Genomic DNA, 18,657 nt, shown 5'->3' on the forward strand with positions numbered 1-18,657 from the left:
GGGCCCGCAGATAGATAGCACTTCGTGTAGATTTGCGCAAGTGTCCGAAACAAATCAAAGGGTATAATATGACAGTGTAAAACAAATCTGAGGGACATATTTCTTTCAGATCTTACATTTTTATAGGTAGGATATTATTCTAAAAAGAAAATTGCTCGTCATTCCCTCATTTGTTCCATGAACAATTTACCTTGTCATAATACTTATATCTGTAGATACAGTTTTCATCAATCTTTTTTTTATATTTAAAAATGCCTGAAGTACGTATTAACGGCCGACACTGTTCCCCTTCAATACACCACTCATCCTTTTAACTATGCTTAATTAAAATGGTCTACTTCTTGTTACGAAGTAGTAATTTTCTGTTACGTTCATTAGATCTTTTAACTTGTTTTAAACGTTGTACATGTGTGTGTGTGTATATATATACATCTAATATGGAAAGGTTAATTTTGTTATTAATACCATATCAGCTAAAGCTTACATCATATTCTGAATATGATATTATAGATACGGTCTCGTGGTAAAATACCTCTTCACGTAAACGTAGTTATAAGAAGCCTATCTCTAATTGTGCTACGTGACAAGTTTGAGGTAAATAGGATGACAGCTGACCGAATGATTTCACGCATATAACTTGACCTGTCCAGATTGAGATATTGTAACCCTTGTGATTCTTAACCACACCTTAAGTCTAGAAAGCTGGAAAGAATTTAAGTAATTGTTCATTTATTTATTTTAGTAAATTATTTTGTCAAAGTGAACAGATTAATTTTAATAATAAAAATGTGTAAGTTTGCCTGGTCAAGTGGAACCGTGGCAAACTTACATAATAGCAATGGTAAATGATATTCTTTACTAGCTTATGGACACATTTCTTTGTGTTTCGAGTCGTCTGTTTATTTTGTTTAGTTATGCTGAAATGCAGTTAATTACATGATATAAATGCCATGTAATTGAAAGTGAAATTAAATATATGAAAATAGGTAATTGACAATACAGCTTTGACTTGAAAATGCTGCATTGTTTTTTACTAGTATCAAACCACACATGTGGTTTGCGCATCAGCTTCTTTTAAAAAAAATCGCCATTTTCTAAAATATTTAAATTATCTTAACCGTGTAACGCAATTTCAAAACTTTTAACCAGCAGGTTTGTATAGTTTTTGGGGTGGAATGTGTCCAGAATATATATCGGTTGTGGTTGCATATCTTCCCTCTTATTACATGAAATATCACCCCAGATAAATAATATATTATAGTGGTGTAATTGCCAAGAAATGGCTTTTATAATAATAATAATAACAAATCATATTTAAGCATAGTTCGGAACTGGCTCGTTTTAAATTTCAGTCGCTAGTTGTCAGAGACTAATTTAAGCTTCCTTAGACATAATTCTAAAACCGTTGATGTGATTTTGAAATTAGTAAATAATAATATCTGGCAAGGATACAGTTTTAATATACGTGTGAAAGCTTCAGTAATGAAATTAGTAAACAGTACCTGTCGAGGATACCGTATAAATATTACCTAGACCGCGTGAAAAGTACAACAATGAAACCAGCAAGCAATATTATTCAAGGATACCATCTTAATATGAGTGTTACCTAGGCCATATATTATTTATCTGAGGTGATATTTCATGCAATGAGAGGGAATATATGTAACCACATATTGTCGAGGATACCGTTTTGATATGTTTACTTAGACCGTGAGAAAGCTACAACAATGAAACTAGTAAACACAATATCTGTCTAGAATACTGTTATGATGAATTGTTTTATTAACTTGACAAAAAGCGTAATTTGCTGATTTAACTTTGTGAATACCACGTACCGTTTTCCATTTCGAGTTTTACTGGTCATTTATTGCATGTGTACAATAATTAGTATAGGGCCTCTCTGACTTGCAGATATCAGTCTTCCGTATGTTCGGTGTTATTCTTTGACGCATCCAACCTCGAATTCAGTAAAAATATTCCCAATGTCAACCATGTGCAGTTTAGACACTGATAAAACAAACTGAGCTAGTCTTTATCTCTAGTTAATATAATTCCAGTTTGGGAGTGTCTACGACAGTTGTTAACACTCTTAGTCCCTGAATAAATAAACGAAGCTAGTTTCACCTTCGACCATTGTATTATTCACATGGGAATCAGTATATACGACTCAAGTAGTTTCTATTTTAACTTTTTTATCATTCTACTTATATGAACTTAAAAGTTACTATGTAACAAAGTTTTATTTTTCAGTTGTTGTAAATGTAACAAGACAGAAAATTATTTCGATTTTTGTTTTACCTTGTGTACCTCGCTTTTTTTTTTTTGTGTTAGTCGTATTACGGGTTTAAACTTTCATAAAACAATATCGTGCATGATACAGCTTTGAAATAATTTGTGCCATTGATTAACCGTAAAAGATTTCTAATCGGATTATTAAATTGAAAAAAATAAGTTCCTTCGGAAGATATGCACTCTAGCAGTAATATGAATGATGTAAGTATCTAGATTTATATAATTGTTTAATACCGTTGATACAGAACGGTTTCCTTTGTAAAGAAAAAAGGTTATGACAATGTACTAAACGTCTAAGCTGGCAAAGAATCTCTTGTGAGAGGGTGGGGAAAGACATTGTTGTGAGGTTTATAAACATTTTGTATTTGTTACTGCTGAGGTATGTAGTGAAGCTAATATGCTTGTATTGTCTTTAAAAACAATAGTCGTAGTATAACAATGGTGCCGTTGAAATAACATGTTTGTAGTGGTTTTTTTGACAAACGGGAATATAATAACGCCTTTTATTTTTGTGTTTTACACTCCTTTTTAAAGTTGAGGAGGGGGGGGGGAGAAATGCTTATTGTTTTTATGAATAATATTTTGGGGGACGTGACCTGTATGGGATGGTTGTTTCGGTTCAGTGCACAAGAAGAGCAACCATCGGTGTGAAACTGGGCGATCATTGTGCCTCTACCTGTAAATTTTAAAACCACTTTAGACACGAAAATTAAAACACGTGTGGTGTGAAGTACGTTGTTATTATTTCTGAGCTACGTAAAGTGAGTGCTTCGTTACTATTTCAGACAAATGAATGAGCTGAAACTGTTATACAAAACGAGAACTACTGTAGTGAATTATTTAGTGGAGTGATAGTTCTTCGTGACGAAAAGATTACTAATGATAAATTTATTTGCTGCTTCTGAGATTGACGTCATGGATAATAGTAATTTCATAAACTCGTTTATCAGATTATCGCGGTAACAATGAAATATCTGCTTCTTGCGAAATTCCTTTTCGTAGAGGTTACGATGACAAAAATGTTGGTATTGTTTGGCTTGAGGTACAAACGTTCAGTTCGGCTAGGATACACGCCACACTAAGAACTATTGTAAAGTTCGTTACACTGCAGTCCGTACAGCTGTCCAGTTCTTGGTCCTGTTCTTACGTCGCCATCATACAACATCAGTTAATGTCTTCGAGTAATTATCATTCATTTTGTGATCTGCACGAGAAATTTATGCTGGTTGATTTCAGCAACAGGGAGCTATTTATATCCTAATTTTATGATACTAAGAACATGGCTAGCTGCAACCACCAGTATCAAAGGTGAATTTTTAATATGTTAATAACGTGCTAAAGTCTATACAAAGGTTGTAACGAGTGCATATGTAAAACTGTACTGAAACCCAGTTTTTAATTCGCTCATAGTTTTGGCTCAGGTATATAAATATTTTACCGATCAGATGTAAAGATAGTGTAAAGAGTGGAATACACGCGGCCTTCCAAGTGAACTTTACTTTCTTATTCATGACCTGTAATGTTGCTGCTGGTCCCTGTTGGAGAACCTTTCAAATATGACTTTCTAGATGATTTCGCTATTGACTCTTACTGAATAATCTTCCAGATGATCTATTCTTATCGACGGCCTTTAACCTCAAAATAACCTCGACCTAACAGATGATCCTTAATGAAGAAGCTTCTAGATGGTTTCTACTTTCTCACTAAAGACCCGTGAACTCGGTGTTGGCCCGTGCTGAAGAACCTTGACCTCACTGATGGTCTTCACTTTCTCTTTTATCTTCTTCCTAATTATCCCTACATCCTAGCTGGAGACCTCGAGTCTTAATGTTTTCCTGTTGCAGAAACTCCCATGACCTCCCAGCTACCCTCCACTCGTCGTAATCCCCCCAAAATCCTTCAATCTATCAAAATAGCTGACTTTTCTAAATCAAGTAGCTGGCTTATATTATTTTCTATTGCTCACTTGACCTCAATACTTAAACGCGTTTTTCTTCAGAAATAAAGATGAAAGGCCAGAGATCCCTGTGGTGCAGACATACCGTTCCTAATTTTGAACTGCGGACATAAAGGAAACTGACGATTCTTAACCAAATAGCGGGATTGACTGTAATCTTCATAACACACCCACAGCTGAAAGTGCAAAGAATGCTTGGAAGCACCACGTCTCGAACCCGGAATCCCATACACTAACCACTAAGCCACATTTGATATCCAAGAAAATGCAAGTACCAAGTATTAAAATTAGGGATGCACGGGTAGTAAAGTTTGGCCGAATACCGGGTCCAGGTACCCGGTCACTAAGCCTCGGCCGGGGCCAGGTGTCAACCGTGACCAGATTCTCCCCTTGCCCCCCCCCCCAAAAAAAACAACATACACAAAAATTAGAAACAAAAACAAAATTGACGTTTATTACAATTAACCGAATAATCACCAACAGAACATTCAAGTTATACTTTCAACTTTCAATGCCTAGCCCCAACTTCTCAAACCTTAACCCCTATTGTTCTCAAACCCTAACCCCTATTGTTCTCAAAACCCCCACCCTCCCCAGAAATCCACTTCTCAAGCCATGCCTGTTATTAACTCCTATTATTCTCTGAATCCCCGACTTTCAGCGGGCGGTCAGTTTTTGTTGCTTGGAACATTTTTTTTTTTTTATAACTAAAACATGCATTAGTTGCCACAAACATTAGGGCTTAGATGCCTAGCTTCGACATTCGGCCGGAGCCGAGTATTACCGGGTAGCCCAATACCCGGCCGGGGCAGAATAACTGTTAGGGTACCCGTGCATCCCTAACTAAAATAAATCTTATGCTTTGTATAAAAGTTTATCTTTTTTCTCGCTTGGTACTTACGATCCTATTCTTGTTGAAATGGTTGCTTTTCTTGTGTTAATTGTACAAACGATGCGGATACAGCTAGTAAGTTGTTAATTAGTTATTTTAGCTTTCTTTATTCTCTGAATAAGCCGTCAAAATATAGAACGTTAAAATTCTACCCGTTACGTTTTGAAGGGCATTTCAGATGTTATTGTTACTTTGAATTGGAAAGTTTCCTGGAAGAAAAGGGAGATCCCTTTCGCTCTTTACAACTTCCGTAGCTGGTAATTCCGAAACAAAAAAGCCATCATAATTATTTGATTACAAGAAATTATTATTGTTTCATTATTCTCACACTAGTTTCAATTTGTTTCTCTTTCGAACTAAACGTTGGATATTTTCTTTAACAAGGATTCCGAAATACGTCGCAACATTTGATTAGCTAATCTACACAACTTATCACCATATATTAGATAGTATGTGTTACTCTTCTACTGTTATAACCACATCACGTGATTATTTTGTATAATAGGTAATGTTTTTTTTTTTTCAACTTTTTCAGGTGCAATTGGTTCTATAGTGTTGTCCTAAGCGCGATACTTAGAATATATATTGTATGAATGAATGAAAAAATCCACAATATCTGCAAAGGTATAAATAAAACGCTTTGATTTATGATTTAGAAGGAGCTACCGATCAGCATCTAAGTTCTTCAGTGAAACCCATATTTTTGATCTTTGCATTTTTTACTCCAACTGAGGCAGAGTCCAAATACTGAATTTTACTGCTACTATGTGTTTATAAGTGTTAATTTTTCACTAATATGGCCATGATTTTTCGAAATTATATAATTTAGTAACCCTATAAGTTATTCTGTTCAGGAGTAATATTCGAGTAATGAGATGCACATCAACAGATGGCGCTGTGCAATCAGTGTGAGTAAAATTAACCCTGTATAAAAACGGTAAATTGCTGCCAGATATAAATACTTTAGTGGGAAAGTTTTATTTATCTAAACCTATAATCGTAATAAAAATTGAATCTGCCTACAGTGTCACAGCGTATAAAATGTTGCCCACCTTTGTCAAAACTTTGATTTTAAAAATTTCCTGTGCATAAGACAACAATATTTAGCTGTGTTTTGTAACTAATTTCAATTGTAATCTGAGCTGTTGATTTCATGTATGTCGGAGTGAAAACACGTGATTTTAGTATGCTGTTTTTAAATTTGAACCTTTACAAAGTTATATTCTAAATCAAGGAGTTACAAAATATCACCAAATTAAAAGGTAAACAGTGCGTGTTGAAAATTACACCATTAGAAAGAGCTTAGTAACAAACATTCGTTTCGTTGGTAGAAAGGAATGAAACTAAACTATCTTGCCGTTGTGGGCAGAGCACAGATAGCCCATTGTGTAGCTTTGTGCTTAACTTCAAACAAACAATCTTGAAACTTAAAAAGTATTAACAATTATTTCGACTAACAAAGAGACCAGGTATTCTGATTTATATACATACAAATCTGATAGCTATTGTGTAATTTTAGGTTGTGGAGCTTCTGAACCGCTGCACTTGTCCTACCCAGTTTCCAATGATTCGAGTCTCGGAAGGAAAATATCGCATTGGAGATACAAAGATTCTCATTTTTGTCAGGGTGAGTATATGTAGCAAGTATAGCCTTTAAAAAGAAATGGTTTAGGTGATTTGTATTTCTTTTTTGTTTAATTTTCCCAAATGTATTTCTGAAGCTCGTTCAGCTACGTCTATTTTGTGTGTATATAAGAAACGAAGAAAATTGCAATGATACTAGAACACTTGAAGGATAAAAAGATGAACCTGAAAGGACATTCGACAGCTTATAGCCCCAATAACTCTAATAATAACAGTTGTTACACGATCTTTTAACGATAGAGAAGAATCATAGAAACATCAAAAATAGCACACCTTTCCCTGAACTTTGATTTAAAAAAGTTCCTCCGCTTAAGAAAGTTTAAATCTTACGTTCTGAAACGTTTAAAAAATAAAGCAATATATCTAAGACGATTTTTATAGTTTACGCCATCACGAGGGAACAAAAACAAAACTCGCTGTTTGCAGTTGACTTCCGGCTTGTGTAAACTTCCTCGAGCAACTCCAGTAAAACTCGTCTCATTTTGATTCAAATTAGCTTCTTCCTAGAATGAGAGAAACCTTTCTCCTTACTCGTAGATAGGCCAAAGTTGTATTGCTGGAATACCCTGAAGAATTTCTGGCCGGATGGACATGCGCCACAATGTTACAGCATAGAAAATGTTGCAGGAGTTTCTGGATTTGTCTTGTAACGAACTTTCTTTTTTAATCTTCAGTAGGCTAGTAGCCCGATTTCAACTGTTAGGAGAATCAATTTGTTAGACTTTTGTTGGGTATGCTTTTACCTCGCAGGTTAATAACACGATTTCTAAAAAAAAAATTGTGGTTGCAAGGGAACGCCATCTGTTGAAAAACAATGGAGATGTGTAAAGGAGCAGAAGCCCTTAACAGTTGTCCAATAAATATCTATTAAAATAATACCCGAAAATCTCAAAAACATTTTAAGCGTTCAGTAGTAAAAACAAGTGTTTAATTCACTCACTTTTAATTGAACACTTGAGTATCTATAGTTGTCTGGCATCTATATCGGTACTTAACATTAGAGTAATTTTATATTTCAAGTGTCCCTAATAAGAGAATTGTAAATTATGTCGTAACAAACGTAAAACAGTTTTTTGTACTGGATAACTTTCAATGAGTTAAGGCTCTTAAGGTGTAGATACTGCCAAATAATACTTGAAACTTATACAAAACAACATTGCAGTTAAGAGTCTGCGACTTGCTTTCAACTTCTACGAGACAACTCTACATGAAAGTTGTTATATCATTAAATCGACTGAAGTGTGACGTCAAGTTCTTTCTTTAAAATAAAAACATTTTGTATCATTTATGAGGAATGGCTACTTATATTGTAATCCCTTAAATAAAACCTGTGGCCAGTGAACAATGCTGAAAAAAATTGTTAAAGTTTTGGTAGTCAAACTACTGGCACCATATTAAGTAACAATCATTTCGAAACTAGGATATTTTTTCTTTTTATAACGGCCCCCCAGTGGCACAGCGGCATGTCTGCGGGCTTATAACGCTAGAAACTGGATTTCGATACCCGTGGTGGGCAGAGCACAGATAGCCCAGTGTGTAGCTTTGTGCTTAATTCCAAACAAACCTTTAATAACGAAAATCGCTGGAAAACCCGTTTGTTTACTTTAGGGTCACATATAATGAAATTGAGGGTTTAATTGGTATAAATTAAAAATCTTTACACCCTTTGAATCCACTAAAAATGTGACTGTCATTCCCTTAGAAGGCGTGTCTGTGGAACAATCAGCCTGAGGTGGAATTCCTCTTTTCGAAACGTTTCTACTTGTTAAAACGAATTGATTTTACATTAGGTGGCCCGGCATGGCCAGGTGGTAGGGCGCTCAACTCGCGGGTTCGAATCCACAACTAGCACTACTTTACTTCTTTAACCTGGCATGGCCAGGTGGTTAAGGCGTTCGACTCGCAATCTGAGGGTCGCGGGTTCGAATCCCCGTCACACCAAACATGCTCGCCCTTTCAGCCGTGGGGGCGTTATAACGTGCGGTAAATCCCACTATTCGTTGGTAAAAGAGTAGCCCAAGAGTTGGTGGTGGGTGGTGATGACTAGCTGCCTTCCCTCTAGTCTTACACTGCTAAATTAGGGACGGCTAGCGCAGATAGCCCTCGTGTAGCTTTGCGCGAAATTCAAAACAAACAAACAAACATTAGGGAGGATTATTTAAGCATTGTCAGTTTGATAAAAGAAAAATATAGCAATGATCTCTGTTACATTCTATACTAAAAGTAATCAGCTTCACGTAAGACAAGTCTAGTAGGCATTTGAACCTGTCTTGTACACCCTAATTAGTTTGTGGTCAGTTTCATTATCTGGTTATAGTACAGCGAAGTTTACTGAGGATTAGAAACCATTTCCAAGTAAACCTCTTCCACTTTATTTGAAAATTGAAGCTGTCTTTGAGATTTAAAAAATTAGAAGCTGTCATGATTATCAGCCTTTCGTTCACCAAAATACGACAATACGATTCCAGAGATAGTCAAGGTTCATATTAAGAAAAATAGCTTTACCTTCTTCAATTGTATAACAGAGATATATATGTATATATATTTCGAAGGACTGTGACGTCACTGATTGAGTCTGTACAGGAATTAAAAACTTAAACTACCAGTTTCTCGTGGGAAGAACTGAGACTGTTTATCTTTGACACTACCAAAATAAACACGTTTATTCTTAGTTTAGCTACTTTTGAATCATTTGATTCATAGTGCTAAAAAAGAGTCCAAATAATGTCAATACTTTAAGATGCTGTACTATTCACGGAAACATGACACATGTAAAAAACAAACATCTTAAATGAAACGTTACCACTGTTTGTTTGATTTTTTGTTGAATTTTGGGCAACACGCCACCATCAAAATCAACATTTTTTTATATAGATATAAAAACGGCAATCTCACCGATTCGACACTGACAGAGGTCATGCTTGTTAAGATAATGCTCTAAGGTGTCCCACCCACCTCCCACTCGCACCATCACGTGGTTACGTAGAATCTGTAAAACAAAAAAAACTTATCTCACACATGAAACTATAAAATAAGGAACGAAAGAAAATGACCCTGGCTCTATTGGTCAGTAATACGTCACATAAGCTCTCCTCAGCTAATAGTTATTTTGATTCACCATAAATCACGGCTTACTACTTAAATTCTCACTTCCTCTTCATTTAATCTAGAACCAGCAAAACGGTGCCACATGAACAGGTAACTTCAGAACCATAAGAACCCAAAGGCCAATATTAATGCCGCGGTCTCTTTTCCTGGTTCGAGAGTAATGATGTTGAGTTGTATTTCTTGAATCAAAGAGGTGGTTGTTAGCTAAGAACTAAGCAGCAGCTTCTACGCTGTGATAACACCACCAACATAGGATCTGATTCATCTTAGGCATCAGTTATGTTTTCTCATACATTATAATACATACAGGTTGGAAATCAAGTCATTTATACGGGAGAAAGCACATTTGTTTTTGTACGGGTGCATAGCGAAGTTCAGGATATTGCCATCTACCACAGATTGTACACTAACTATAACAATGATAATAAATCGGCTAATTCACTGTGTCAGCCAACTTCAATTTAACCTTTTCAACACAGATATTTATTCTACAATTCGCATCAGTAAATGTTGTTGTTTTTTCCTGTATTGTCGATGTGTATCTTATTGCTGGACAAGCCTCAGATTTGGCAAAAAAACTTTTTTTTGTTAATGTCATAATGCCAAAGAGCATAAAAGTTCCGGTTTGATATTAAGGATTTCTATTGTGTTCGATAACGAGTTAAAATGATGAAATTAAGAGTATGTTTTTCAGCCATTTTATCTAGGTCCTGGCAAAGCCTAATGGTTAACATGGCAGACTGCAAATCAGAGGGCTCGTCGTTCGCCGCCCGTTGTCGCATAATCGCGCTCCGCACTTCGGGGCCGTGAATGTATTATAACGATTATAGTAAAATAACGCTTTTAGTCTAAACTAGCTGAATAGTTGGCGGTGACTAGCTGTCTAGTCGATCAGTTCAGAGTTAGATATGTCTAGCGAAAAATCTCTTATCTACGCTATTGTTGTAACGGTATCTATTGTTACATAGGTGGATTCTTTCAGAATATTCAGCAGAAAAATTATACAAAGTCCAATCCACTTAATGATAAGAAAAACGTTTTATTTCTTCCAATACAATTTCTTCTGTTAACTTAATTAATCTCAGCGATAGGCACAAGTTCACGGTAAACGCTAACGTAGTGTTGCGTCATCGAGATCACATGACTACAGTGACGCCACGTTTCTAGAACTATCCTGTACTTTGGCGAATGCTCTAGTAATTACTAGATATAGGGTAGGCTGGTATATAAAAGAGGGGAAGGTAATGTAATGTGTGTGTAGATAGTGAGTAATTGAACTGCAGTCAGAAGTATTGTTGACGTTCGTTGATTAGCGTTTGTTTTAGCGCGATTGTTGAAGTTAAGTGTATCGGTAAAGTTATATTCGGAAAGAATAAACCAGTTTTATTAAGAAAGGACTTGTGTCGCTTAAGTTTCGTCGGAACGAAGTTACTGAAAATCAATTAACAAACGGAGACGTAACAGTAGCAATTTCACTTAGTTGCTAATTTCTCTCGCTACTTATGGTATCTCATATTTGTTTGTCGCAAACAGATTCAGTATTAACAAAACTCAACTAGCTGGCTCTCAGTAACAAAATAAACAACAAACTCAGTCACAATCTACTTTAGCCTCATTCATGTTTTGTCCTACTCAAACCATTTCCAAAATCTTTCAAGGAGGTACTAATTATTAAGCCATGTGATGCCAGTCCTCCTTCTTGTAAAACAATACAAATGTCTAGATTTAAAAAAACTCTAATGTTTAAGCTTTAGTGTGTCGTTTTTTTATTACTTCAACTAAACGTAAAATATCTAGTATCAAACTTAAAATGGAGCAGAGTAACTCATGAAAATGAGAGTTTATAGTACCTACTTCAGATTATGTACATTATTTTTTTTTCTGTACCTGTTTTATAACGAGGTGAGCACATAGTTTATAAACCACGTTTCATATAATTTGAAAGTTAACAACTTAATCCAGTTTTTTTCGACAGGTCACAAGTCATTGCCTTCAGCTAAAGTGATTATGACCCAAGGAAAAGGGTGGTCACCTGACATGAAGATCATTTACAACAGGTATGTTGGTATATTATAGAATCACACAAAATATTAAATAAAAGGTGCTATTACTACGATGCAGCACTTATCACCCCCTATTTTTTCTTTCTGTAAAAGTGTCTTGTATAAACAGTGACGTCTCGCTTAATCGCACATGAACGCTTAAAAACTCAAGACGGTATTTTCATCTTAAGGTCTAACTGTAGCAAGCTTAGATATCTGTGTAGTGTAGTTCAGCTATCTCTTAAAATATCCTCATGATAAACACGTGTCGTATGTGGTATCATATCTGATTTAGAACTATGTTTAGATAATATCCAGGAACCTAAGTACATATGTGGTTATCTTTAACGATATATGAAAACACAGGTTATGACTCCCTGTGGTGATGGAAGGTGTCATTTTTATTATGTACATAATCGTTGTACTGTAACAGAACAGTTCACTATAATATAGAAAAGAACTCGTTGATTATAGGGGTTGAATATGTAGCTATTAAACTGATAATAGCTGAACAAACCATAAACCTCTATTGTGTGATTTTTTATTTTTCTTCTTAGACGTGAGATCAGTCCGCCACAGCTTACTGAACTAAGATTCTAACACTGTACTAGTTTTACACAGCGTCTATCGTAAAATGGCACATATATTTCGCACGTAAAGTAAGTTCTTGTGTAGTGTTTCACGAGATGGTTTTACAATATTATTTATATCGTAACTCACTGTCAAACTACTGTGTTCCCTACAGATCTTCAACCACACCACTTGCAGGGTTCAGGAGTGGGCTTGGTGATACCTCTCGTCGTACACGTCAACGTATTTTGGGCACTGCTTCAAATCAGCAGGATCTAGAGACATCTTCTGGTTCACGTGAACCTTCAACAAGTTCTTACCATAGTGACAACTCAACCACATCTATTGCTAACCCTTATTTGGGCAGTGGGAATCCAACTCGAGACATGGGGCGGTTAGAAGTATCTCCCAGACCACAGTTTCAGCTGCCTGGCAAGTTTGCAAGGCCTCCACCATCCATCTCTGGAGACAGCTCTTCTGAATTCTCTGAAGGAGAAAGTCGAGCAGGTTCTCGAAGATACTACCACCCTCGGAAGTTGTACCGCATGTCAGAAAATGGGAAAGACTTTCTTATAACTACCAACAATTTCTACTCCTCTGAAGCTTATGATTCGGGTTTTGGCCCAGAGTCGTCTGAGACTAGTTCAGTGGTGTCAGGAGACGATCTGAAAGAAATGAATGAGTTTGGAAAACCAAAATTAAAGGATAGAGTTGAAGCTCATGGGCACAACACAAGAGAAACCAACACATATTCAGTATCTTTCAATACTAATGCATCAACTCCTAAATCAGCAAAAAAATTGAAACTGCCATCAACAGATCGATTTGGAAGAAAGACGACATCAACCATTTGTCACAAATCTCAGAGTACAGAAAATTTGTACTCTGGCAGATACAGTGAAAAGTTGCAGGTTTATCGGCAAAATTCATCCGGATATGGTCGAAAAGGACGACGATCTTCGACAGATTCATCAAACTGCACACCACCTATTTCAAGGAATTTTTCTCAGAGTGGTGACATGAGTGAAATTGGCTCTTCGTTATTAAGAAACTCACCTGGACAGTTTTCCTACAAACCACCAACAAATGTTCGACCAAAAGTAGACACAGGGAGTAAAACTTGGGCGTTCAGGCAGCGTCCATCCAGAAAATCTGTAAGTCCTGATATTTATTGTCATTCTTCTGGAGGAAGCACCACTCCATCTCCCAATAAAACAGTCATAAAACTGAAGACCAGAAGTGCAGAATCCAGCCTCCATTGTAGTCCTAGAAAAGAATCTTCCACCAAACCCACGGCTAGCAAGATGCAAAGTCTCTTAAAAGACATTGATTTAGGTACAGATGATCAGTTCTTAAGTGAAATGCAAAAATTCATACATAGCTATAGAGAAAAAATTGAGAAAAAACTGAAGGAAGAACAAGATGATACACCTCTAACCTTTAATGATAACACCTCCTCGACACCAGCCATGATCTACTCTCCCGATTCGGATCATCCTTCAAGTCGAGGATCTAGTTGCATCCAGCTGTCTCCAAAAATTCGTCCCAGGCGTGGGAGTCAGGGTGGGTCTACAAAAATTCCTGTACCAATGTGGTATAACAAATAAATTGTGCAGTTCTAAAGGACAGTAATAAAAATGATTAAATATGCTTAGCACCCTGTTGTGTCTTCTTACTCTAGAACGTGTCCACCCCAGTCAAGCAAGTAGCTACCACCCACAACAATTCTACACAATTATAATATCAGAAGCAAATAGCCTAACATTGTAAAGTAGGGAAGGAAATCAGTTTGTGAAATATCTCATCATAAACAGAAAGTCAGGTGAAAGCAAACATGCTAAAAATAACAACATTCCAAAGTTTGAACATCGGATTGATTTCTACTACCTTTTGTAATGGCTCAGTACCGATAACATAACAGAGTTTTGTAACAAGAGATCAAGAGTAACTGTACCATAAACTAACGCAAAATTTAATATGTTCCACTACTTTGCTGTTGAATATCTTTCCGCGATTCCAAACTGTACAGTAAGTTACCAGCTCAGTATTATAAACCTGGCTTTCCGTCTGGAGTGAATATACTATTACCCTGATTCCTTTTAAATAAATAACTCTTGATATTCATTATGCTAAATTTGTTATATCAATATCACACGTGTCTAATAAACAGTGCTATTTTGGTTTTTATCAGTGAAGGCTTCCTGTCATGTATTTATATAAAACTTAAACATATAGTTGTAAGTTGTACCATAGAACTAACCTACATTGCTAGTTAGTTGTGTTCTATTAAACAACTGCTAAAGTTCATTTGTGCTCGGTTTTCACCGAAGTCCACACCAAAACTATTTTAAGCAATGCTAAGTCCTAAGTTTTCAACAGTCTTGGTTAACAAATATTTTATGAAGTTTGGGTTCTCATGTAGTTTATATACAGTATTCGGATTCACTGGAGTTAAGCCTAAATCAGTGAACTTGAACCTGAGTAGACTGAACTTGAGTAGATGTAGTACAAAACAACTTTTCATGTTATCTACTTAGAAATATATGTAACATGAAGGAACTTAAGCTGGAATTTTAATACTAATAATATATACAAATTGGTCTTGCGCAGTAAGGACAGTATGACGATATTAACATCCTACTATCGTTACCAACACAGCTCATACATTCCCAAAAATCAAGTTAATCTCTATAATGTTAATTTCAATTTTGACGTGATTCAATGTGCTTGGAAGGTCTATAACCTTGAATGGACTCTTGTTAATTTATATATTAATGAATAAGAATATTGCCACAAACGATTGTCAATGTAATAGTTCTCGTTCCAGTAAATTGTCCCACATAACGTTTTGTACAGAAGGTAACCTATGAATTGGTAAGTTTTACAAGTTGTGACTTACTTCATAAATATTTAATCCACGTGACTTAATGACCTCTTCCCTATACTATATTGGCTAACTCACCAAAGCACCGCGTAACTCGGGTACACCGTATGGTCCTTTTAGCTAGTGTTAACCTCGCTGTAAATGTGGTTATTAAGTACGAAAGCTCTCTGTTATACTCCTTGTCAGAAGAGTTTGTCAATAAAACATTTCATTATTGGTTTTAGTCGAGTACCACAATAGAAACACTTGTGTAAACATCCAGAGTTTTGAAGTTGCAGCCACTTTTGGAGTCATTATTAAATGTTAACTTCTAGTGTTGCTAGACGCACTATATAGCAAAACCCCTAATGAAGACAGTTAATGATTACCGGTTAAAGAAGTTTGTTTGTTTTTGTATTTCGCGCAAAGCTACACGAGGGCTAGCTGCTCTAGCCGTCCCTAATTTAGCAGTGTAAAACTAGAGGGAAGGCAGCTAGTCATCACCACCCACCGCCAACTCTTGGGCTACTCTTATGTACTTTACCAACGAATAGTGGGATTGACTATAAACATTATAACGCCCCCACGGCTGAAAGGGCGAGCATGTTTGGTGTGACGGGGATTCGAACCCGCGACCCTCAGATTGCGAGTCGAACGCCTTAACCACCTGGCCATGCCAGGTTAAAGAAGTAAAGTAGTGCTAGTTGTGGATTAGACGTTAAAATTCTGGCAGAGGGCATTAGTGTTTGTCTGAAAATTAGTCAAGTTTACAAACTGTGCATTTGTTAGAATAAATATTGCACCGCTGTTTTTACATTTTGAAGTCTGTTACCAAGCAAGTGTGTTTTGTTTCAGTACGAAAACTTGTAAATAACTCTGTGTTTTTAGTGTTTTTTTTTCCAAGCTAGATTTAAACTGAATATCTTCTACTGGATCCTATGATTAGGCCAATATATTATTTTGATGAAAACGTTCTACGTTACCATCACGTGTCCGTTTTTGCTAGAAAACCCGAGAGAGGGCACTACGTAAGTTATGACAGAGCGAATAAAAGCAACATAATCTCTTCAGTCTCACAAAACATCAAAATAAGACCGCATTAAGCTAAGCACTACCAAATCCTGACAGAAAACAAATAGTAAAACGTACGTGAAACTTTGTCTATTGGGTATTTCTACTATTTTCTGATATGCAACACATTATCATGTTGAGTCAGAAAAGTTTAACCCTACGATCATGATTCTTCATAGTGTTGATAAATATGACTTTATAAATTATATTATGAAGTGGTGTTACATCTCTGTTCGTTTGTTAATTTCCGGTAAAAATTCTTTCCGAGTGACTTCAGCGATACAATTCCCTTCTTGATTAAAACTAGTTTATTCTTCCTTGTTACAAACTTTGTAATACACTTAATTTCCACAGTCACTTTAAACTTAACAACCTTTATAACGCACGCTATAAATCACAGTGATTCACACTTTACTTACGGTGCCTACTGTTGGCTTGACTCAATTACCTATCTCTTCAATCAAATCATCCCCAGGCTTATATACTAAAAAAGGAGGCGCCTCGAACAAACTAGTTGCCAGGGAAATTCATGATTCTTCCAGAAACTCCAGCGCGCATGTTCCCAGAATAGCGTGACTTCCGTTGTCGTAACAGCAGCTTTGCTACCAGCTTTACAATAAAAATAGTGGTGAATAAGCATATAGAGAAATCATGTTTGACTGAATAGAATAAATGCAGAAAAACGAGGCAACTAAATATAAGTAGTTTGGAGGGACTTCTAGGAGGATCCACCACCTAGTGGCTCTAAGTAACATTACATTGTTTGCTTGTTATATCTAGACACAGCGTTACAATAGGTATACGATAATTTTCTTGAAAAATACGAGAGGCTTAACCTTCAGTAATTTGTATTTTTAACAGCGGGATTGGGTGAACTTTGTTAGAACTAACATTATGTACAATTCTTTCGCGAGTCACATATGTACGAAAAACAATAAATAGGGGTTACTTCACATTCGCAACAAGTATTATACAATATTCGCCTGCTGATTTGTGAAAAGATTATTTGATTTCTGACAACAGTTTCCGAGTATAGCTATTGGATACAACATGATTTCCAAGGTAGCTTACTGATCTTGACAAATGAGCAATTTTAAGATCTGTTGTATTTGTTTAAAAGGCATTGTCGCATGGCTGGGAAAACGCTTTCTTTTAAGGAATTATGGGAAATATCTTAAGATGATTCATTGCAGTTTCGCTTAATCTTTTAGGGGTCATCAACAGTTATCTAGGAGGTTGGGGAGTGTAGAATTGTCAGACATCAGTAATTACTAAGGTAACCAGTAGCAGCTTTTGTGACTTAGTGCAAAAAAAAGCTTATAAAAGTAACTGTTAATATTTATATATATATATAGTTCATAAGTTTCAAGCTAGATCTGTATCATTGTTGGCCAATAAATGTTTGTGTTTAACAGAACTTTGGCCTGTTTGGTTTTCATTCAATGTTATTAACATTTGGACTTAACTGAATCATATAAAATCAGTGTAGCTTTAGTCAGTTCTTATTTCTCAAAAAAAAAAAATCCTTAAATGATAGTTAAATATTTCCTAATGACTGACCTATATAGGAATAAAATCCACAGACTATAGTTAAATATCTCCTAATAACTAACCTTCAACAGAGGAGTAATATCCTAAGATAATAGTTAAATATCTTCTAATGACCGACTTTCTACAGAGAAGTAAAATCCTAAGATTACAGTTAAGTATCTTCTGAGACTGACCTTCTACAGAGGAGTAAAATCCTTAAATGATACTTAAATATTTTCTAATGACTAACCTTCTACAGAAAGCGAGAAAAACCCTCAGATAATAAGTTAAGTCTCCTAATGACTGAGCTTCTACAGAAAAGGAGTAAAATCCCCAGATGATAAGTTAAAATTCTCCTAATGACTGAGCTTCTACAGAAAGCGAGAAAAACCCTCATATGATAAGTTAAGTCTCCTAATGACTAACCTTCTACAGAAAGGGAGAAAAACCCTCAGATGATAAGTTAAAATTCTCCTAATGACTGAGCTTCTACAGAGAAGACAACCTTGCACTGCAGATGCCAAGGCTAAAAAAACTGATATTTCTACACTTCCAGGATAAAGCACACCTCCTTCCATTATATTGGTGGGTGAGGTTCACATTTAATTTAAAAAAAAAAAGTGAATAAAAAAATATTCATTCAAAAGCCATACCATTTAGCAAAATATAAACCATTCATACTTCTTTT

At 35.8% G+C, this 18,657-nt stretch overlaps 2 protein-coding genes across 2 annotated transcripts in view; both read left to right on the forward strand.

Moving 5' to 3' along the window:
• LOC106469644 (GAS2-like protein pickled eggs) overlaps positions 1-6,798 on the forward strand; it is a 48,764-nt gene extending 41,966 nt beyond the window's left edge. The window contains exon 2 of the mRNA XM_022398220.1: positions 6,661-6,798. Coding sequence (XP_022253928.1) covers positions 6,661-6,798 — 138 coding nt within the window. The remainder of the gene's footprint in view (positions 1-6,660) is intronic.
• Positions 6,799-11,864: 5,066 nt separating this feature from the next.
• LOC111088347 lies at positions 11,865-14,695 on the forward strand. Its single transcript, XM_022398221.1, has 2 exons — positions 11,865-11,950; positions 12,681-14,695. The coding sequence occupies exons 1-2, from the start codon at positions 11,901-11,903 to the stop codon at positions 14,110-14,112; spliced, it is 1,482 nt and encodes a 493-aa protein (XP_022253929.1). The 5' UTR covers positions 11,865-11,900; the 3' UTR covers positions 14,113-14,695.
• Positions 14,696-18,657: the final 3,962 nt, after the last annotated feature.

The sequence above is a fragment of the Limulus polyphemus genome, unplaced genomic scaffold (assembly GCF_000517525.1).
Source record: "Limulus polyphemus unplaced genomic scaffold, Limulus_polyphemus-2.1.2 Scaffold3589, whole genome shotgun sequence".
NCBI classification, from domain to species: Eukaryota; Metazoa; Arthropoda; class Merostomata; order Xiphosura; family Limulidae; genus Limulus; species Limulus polyphemus.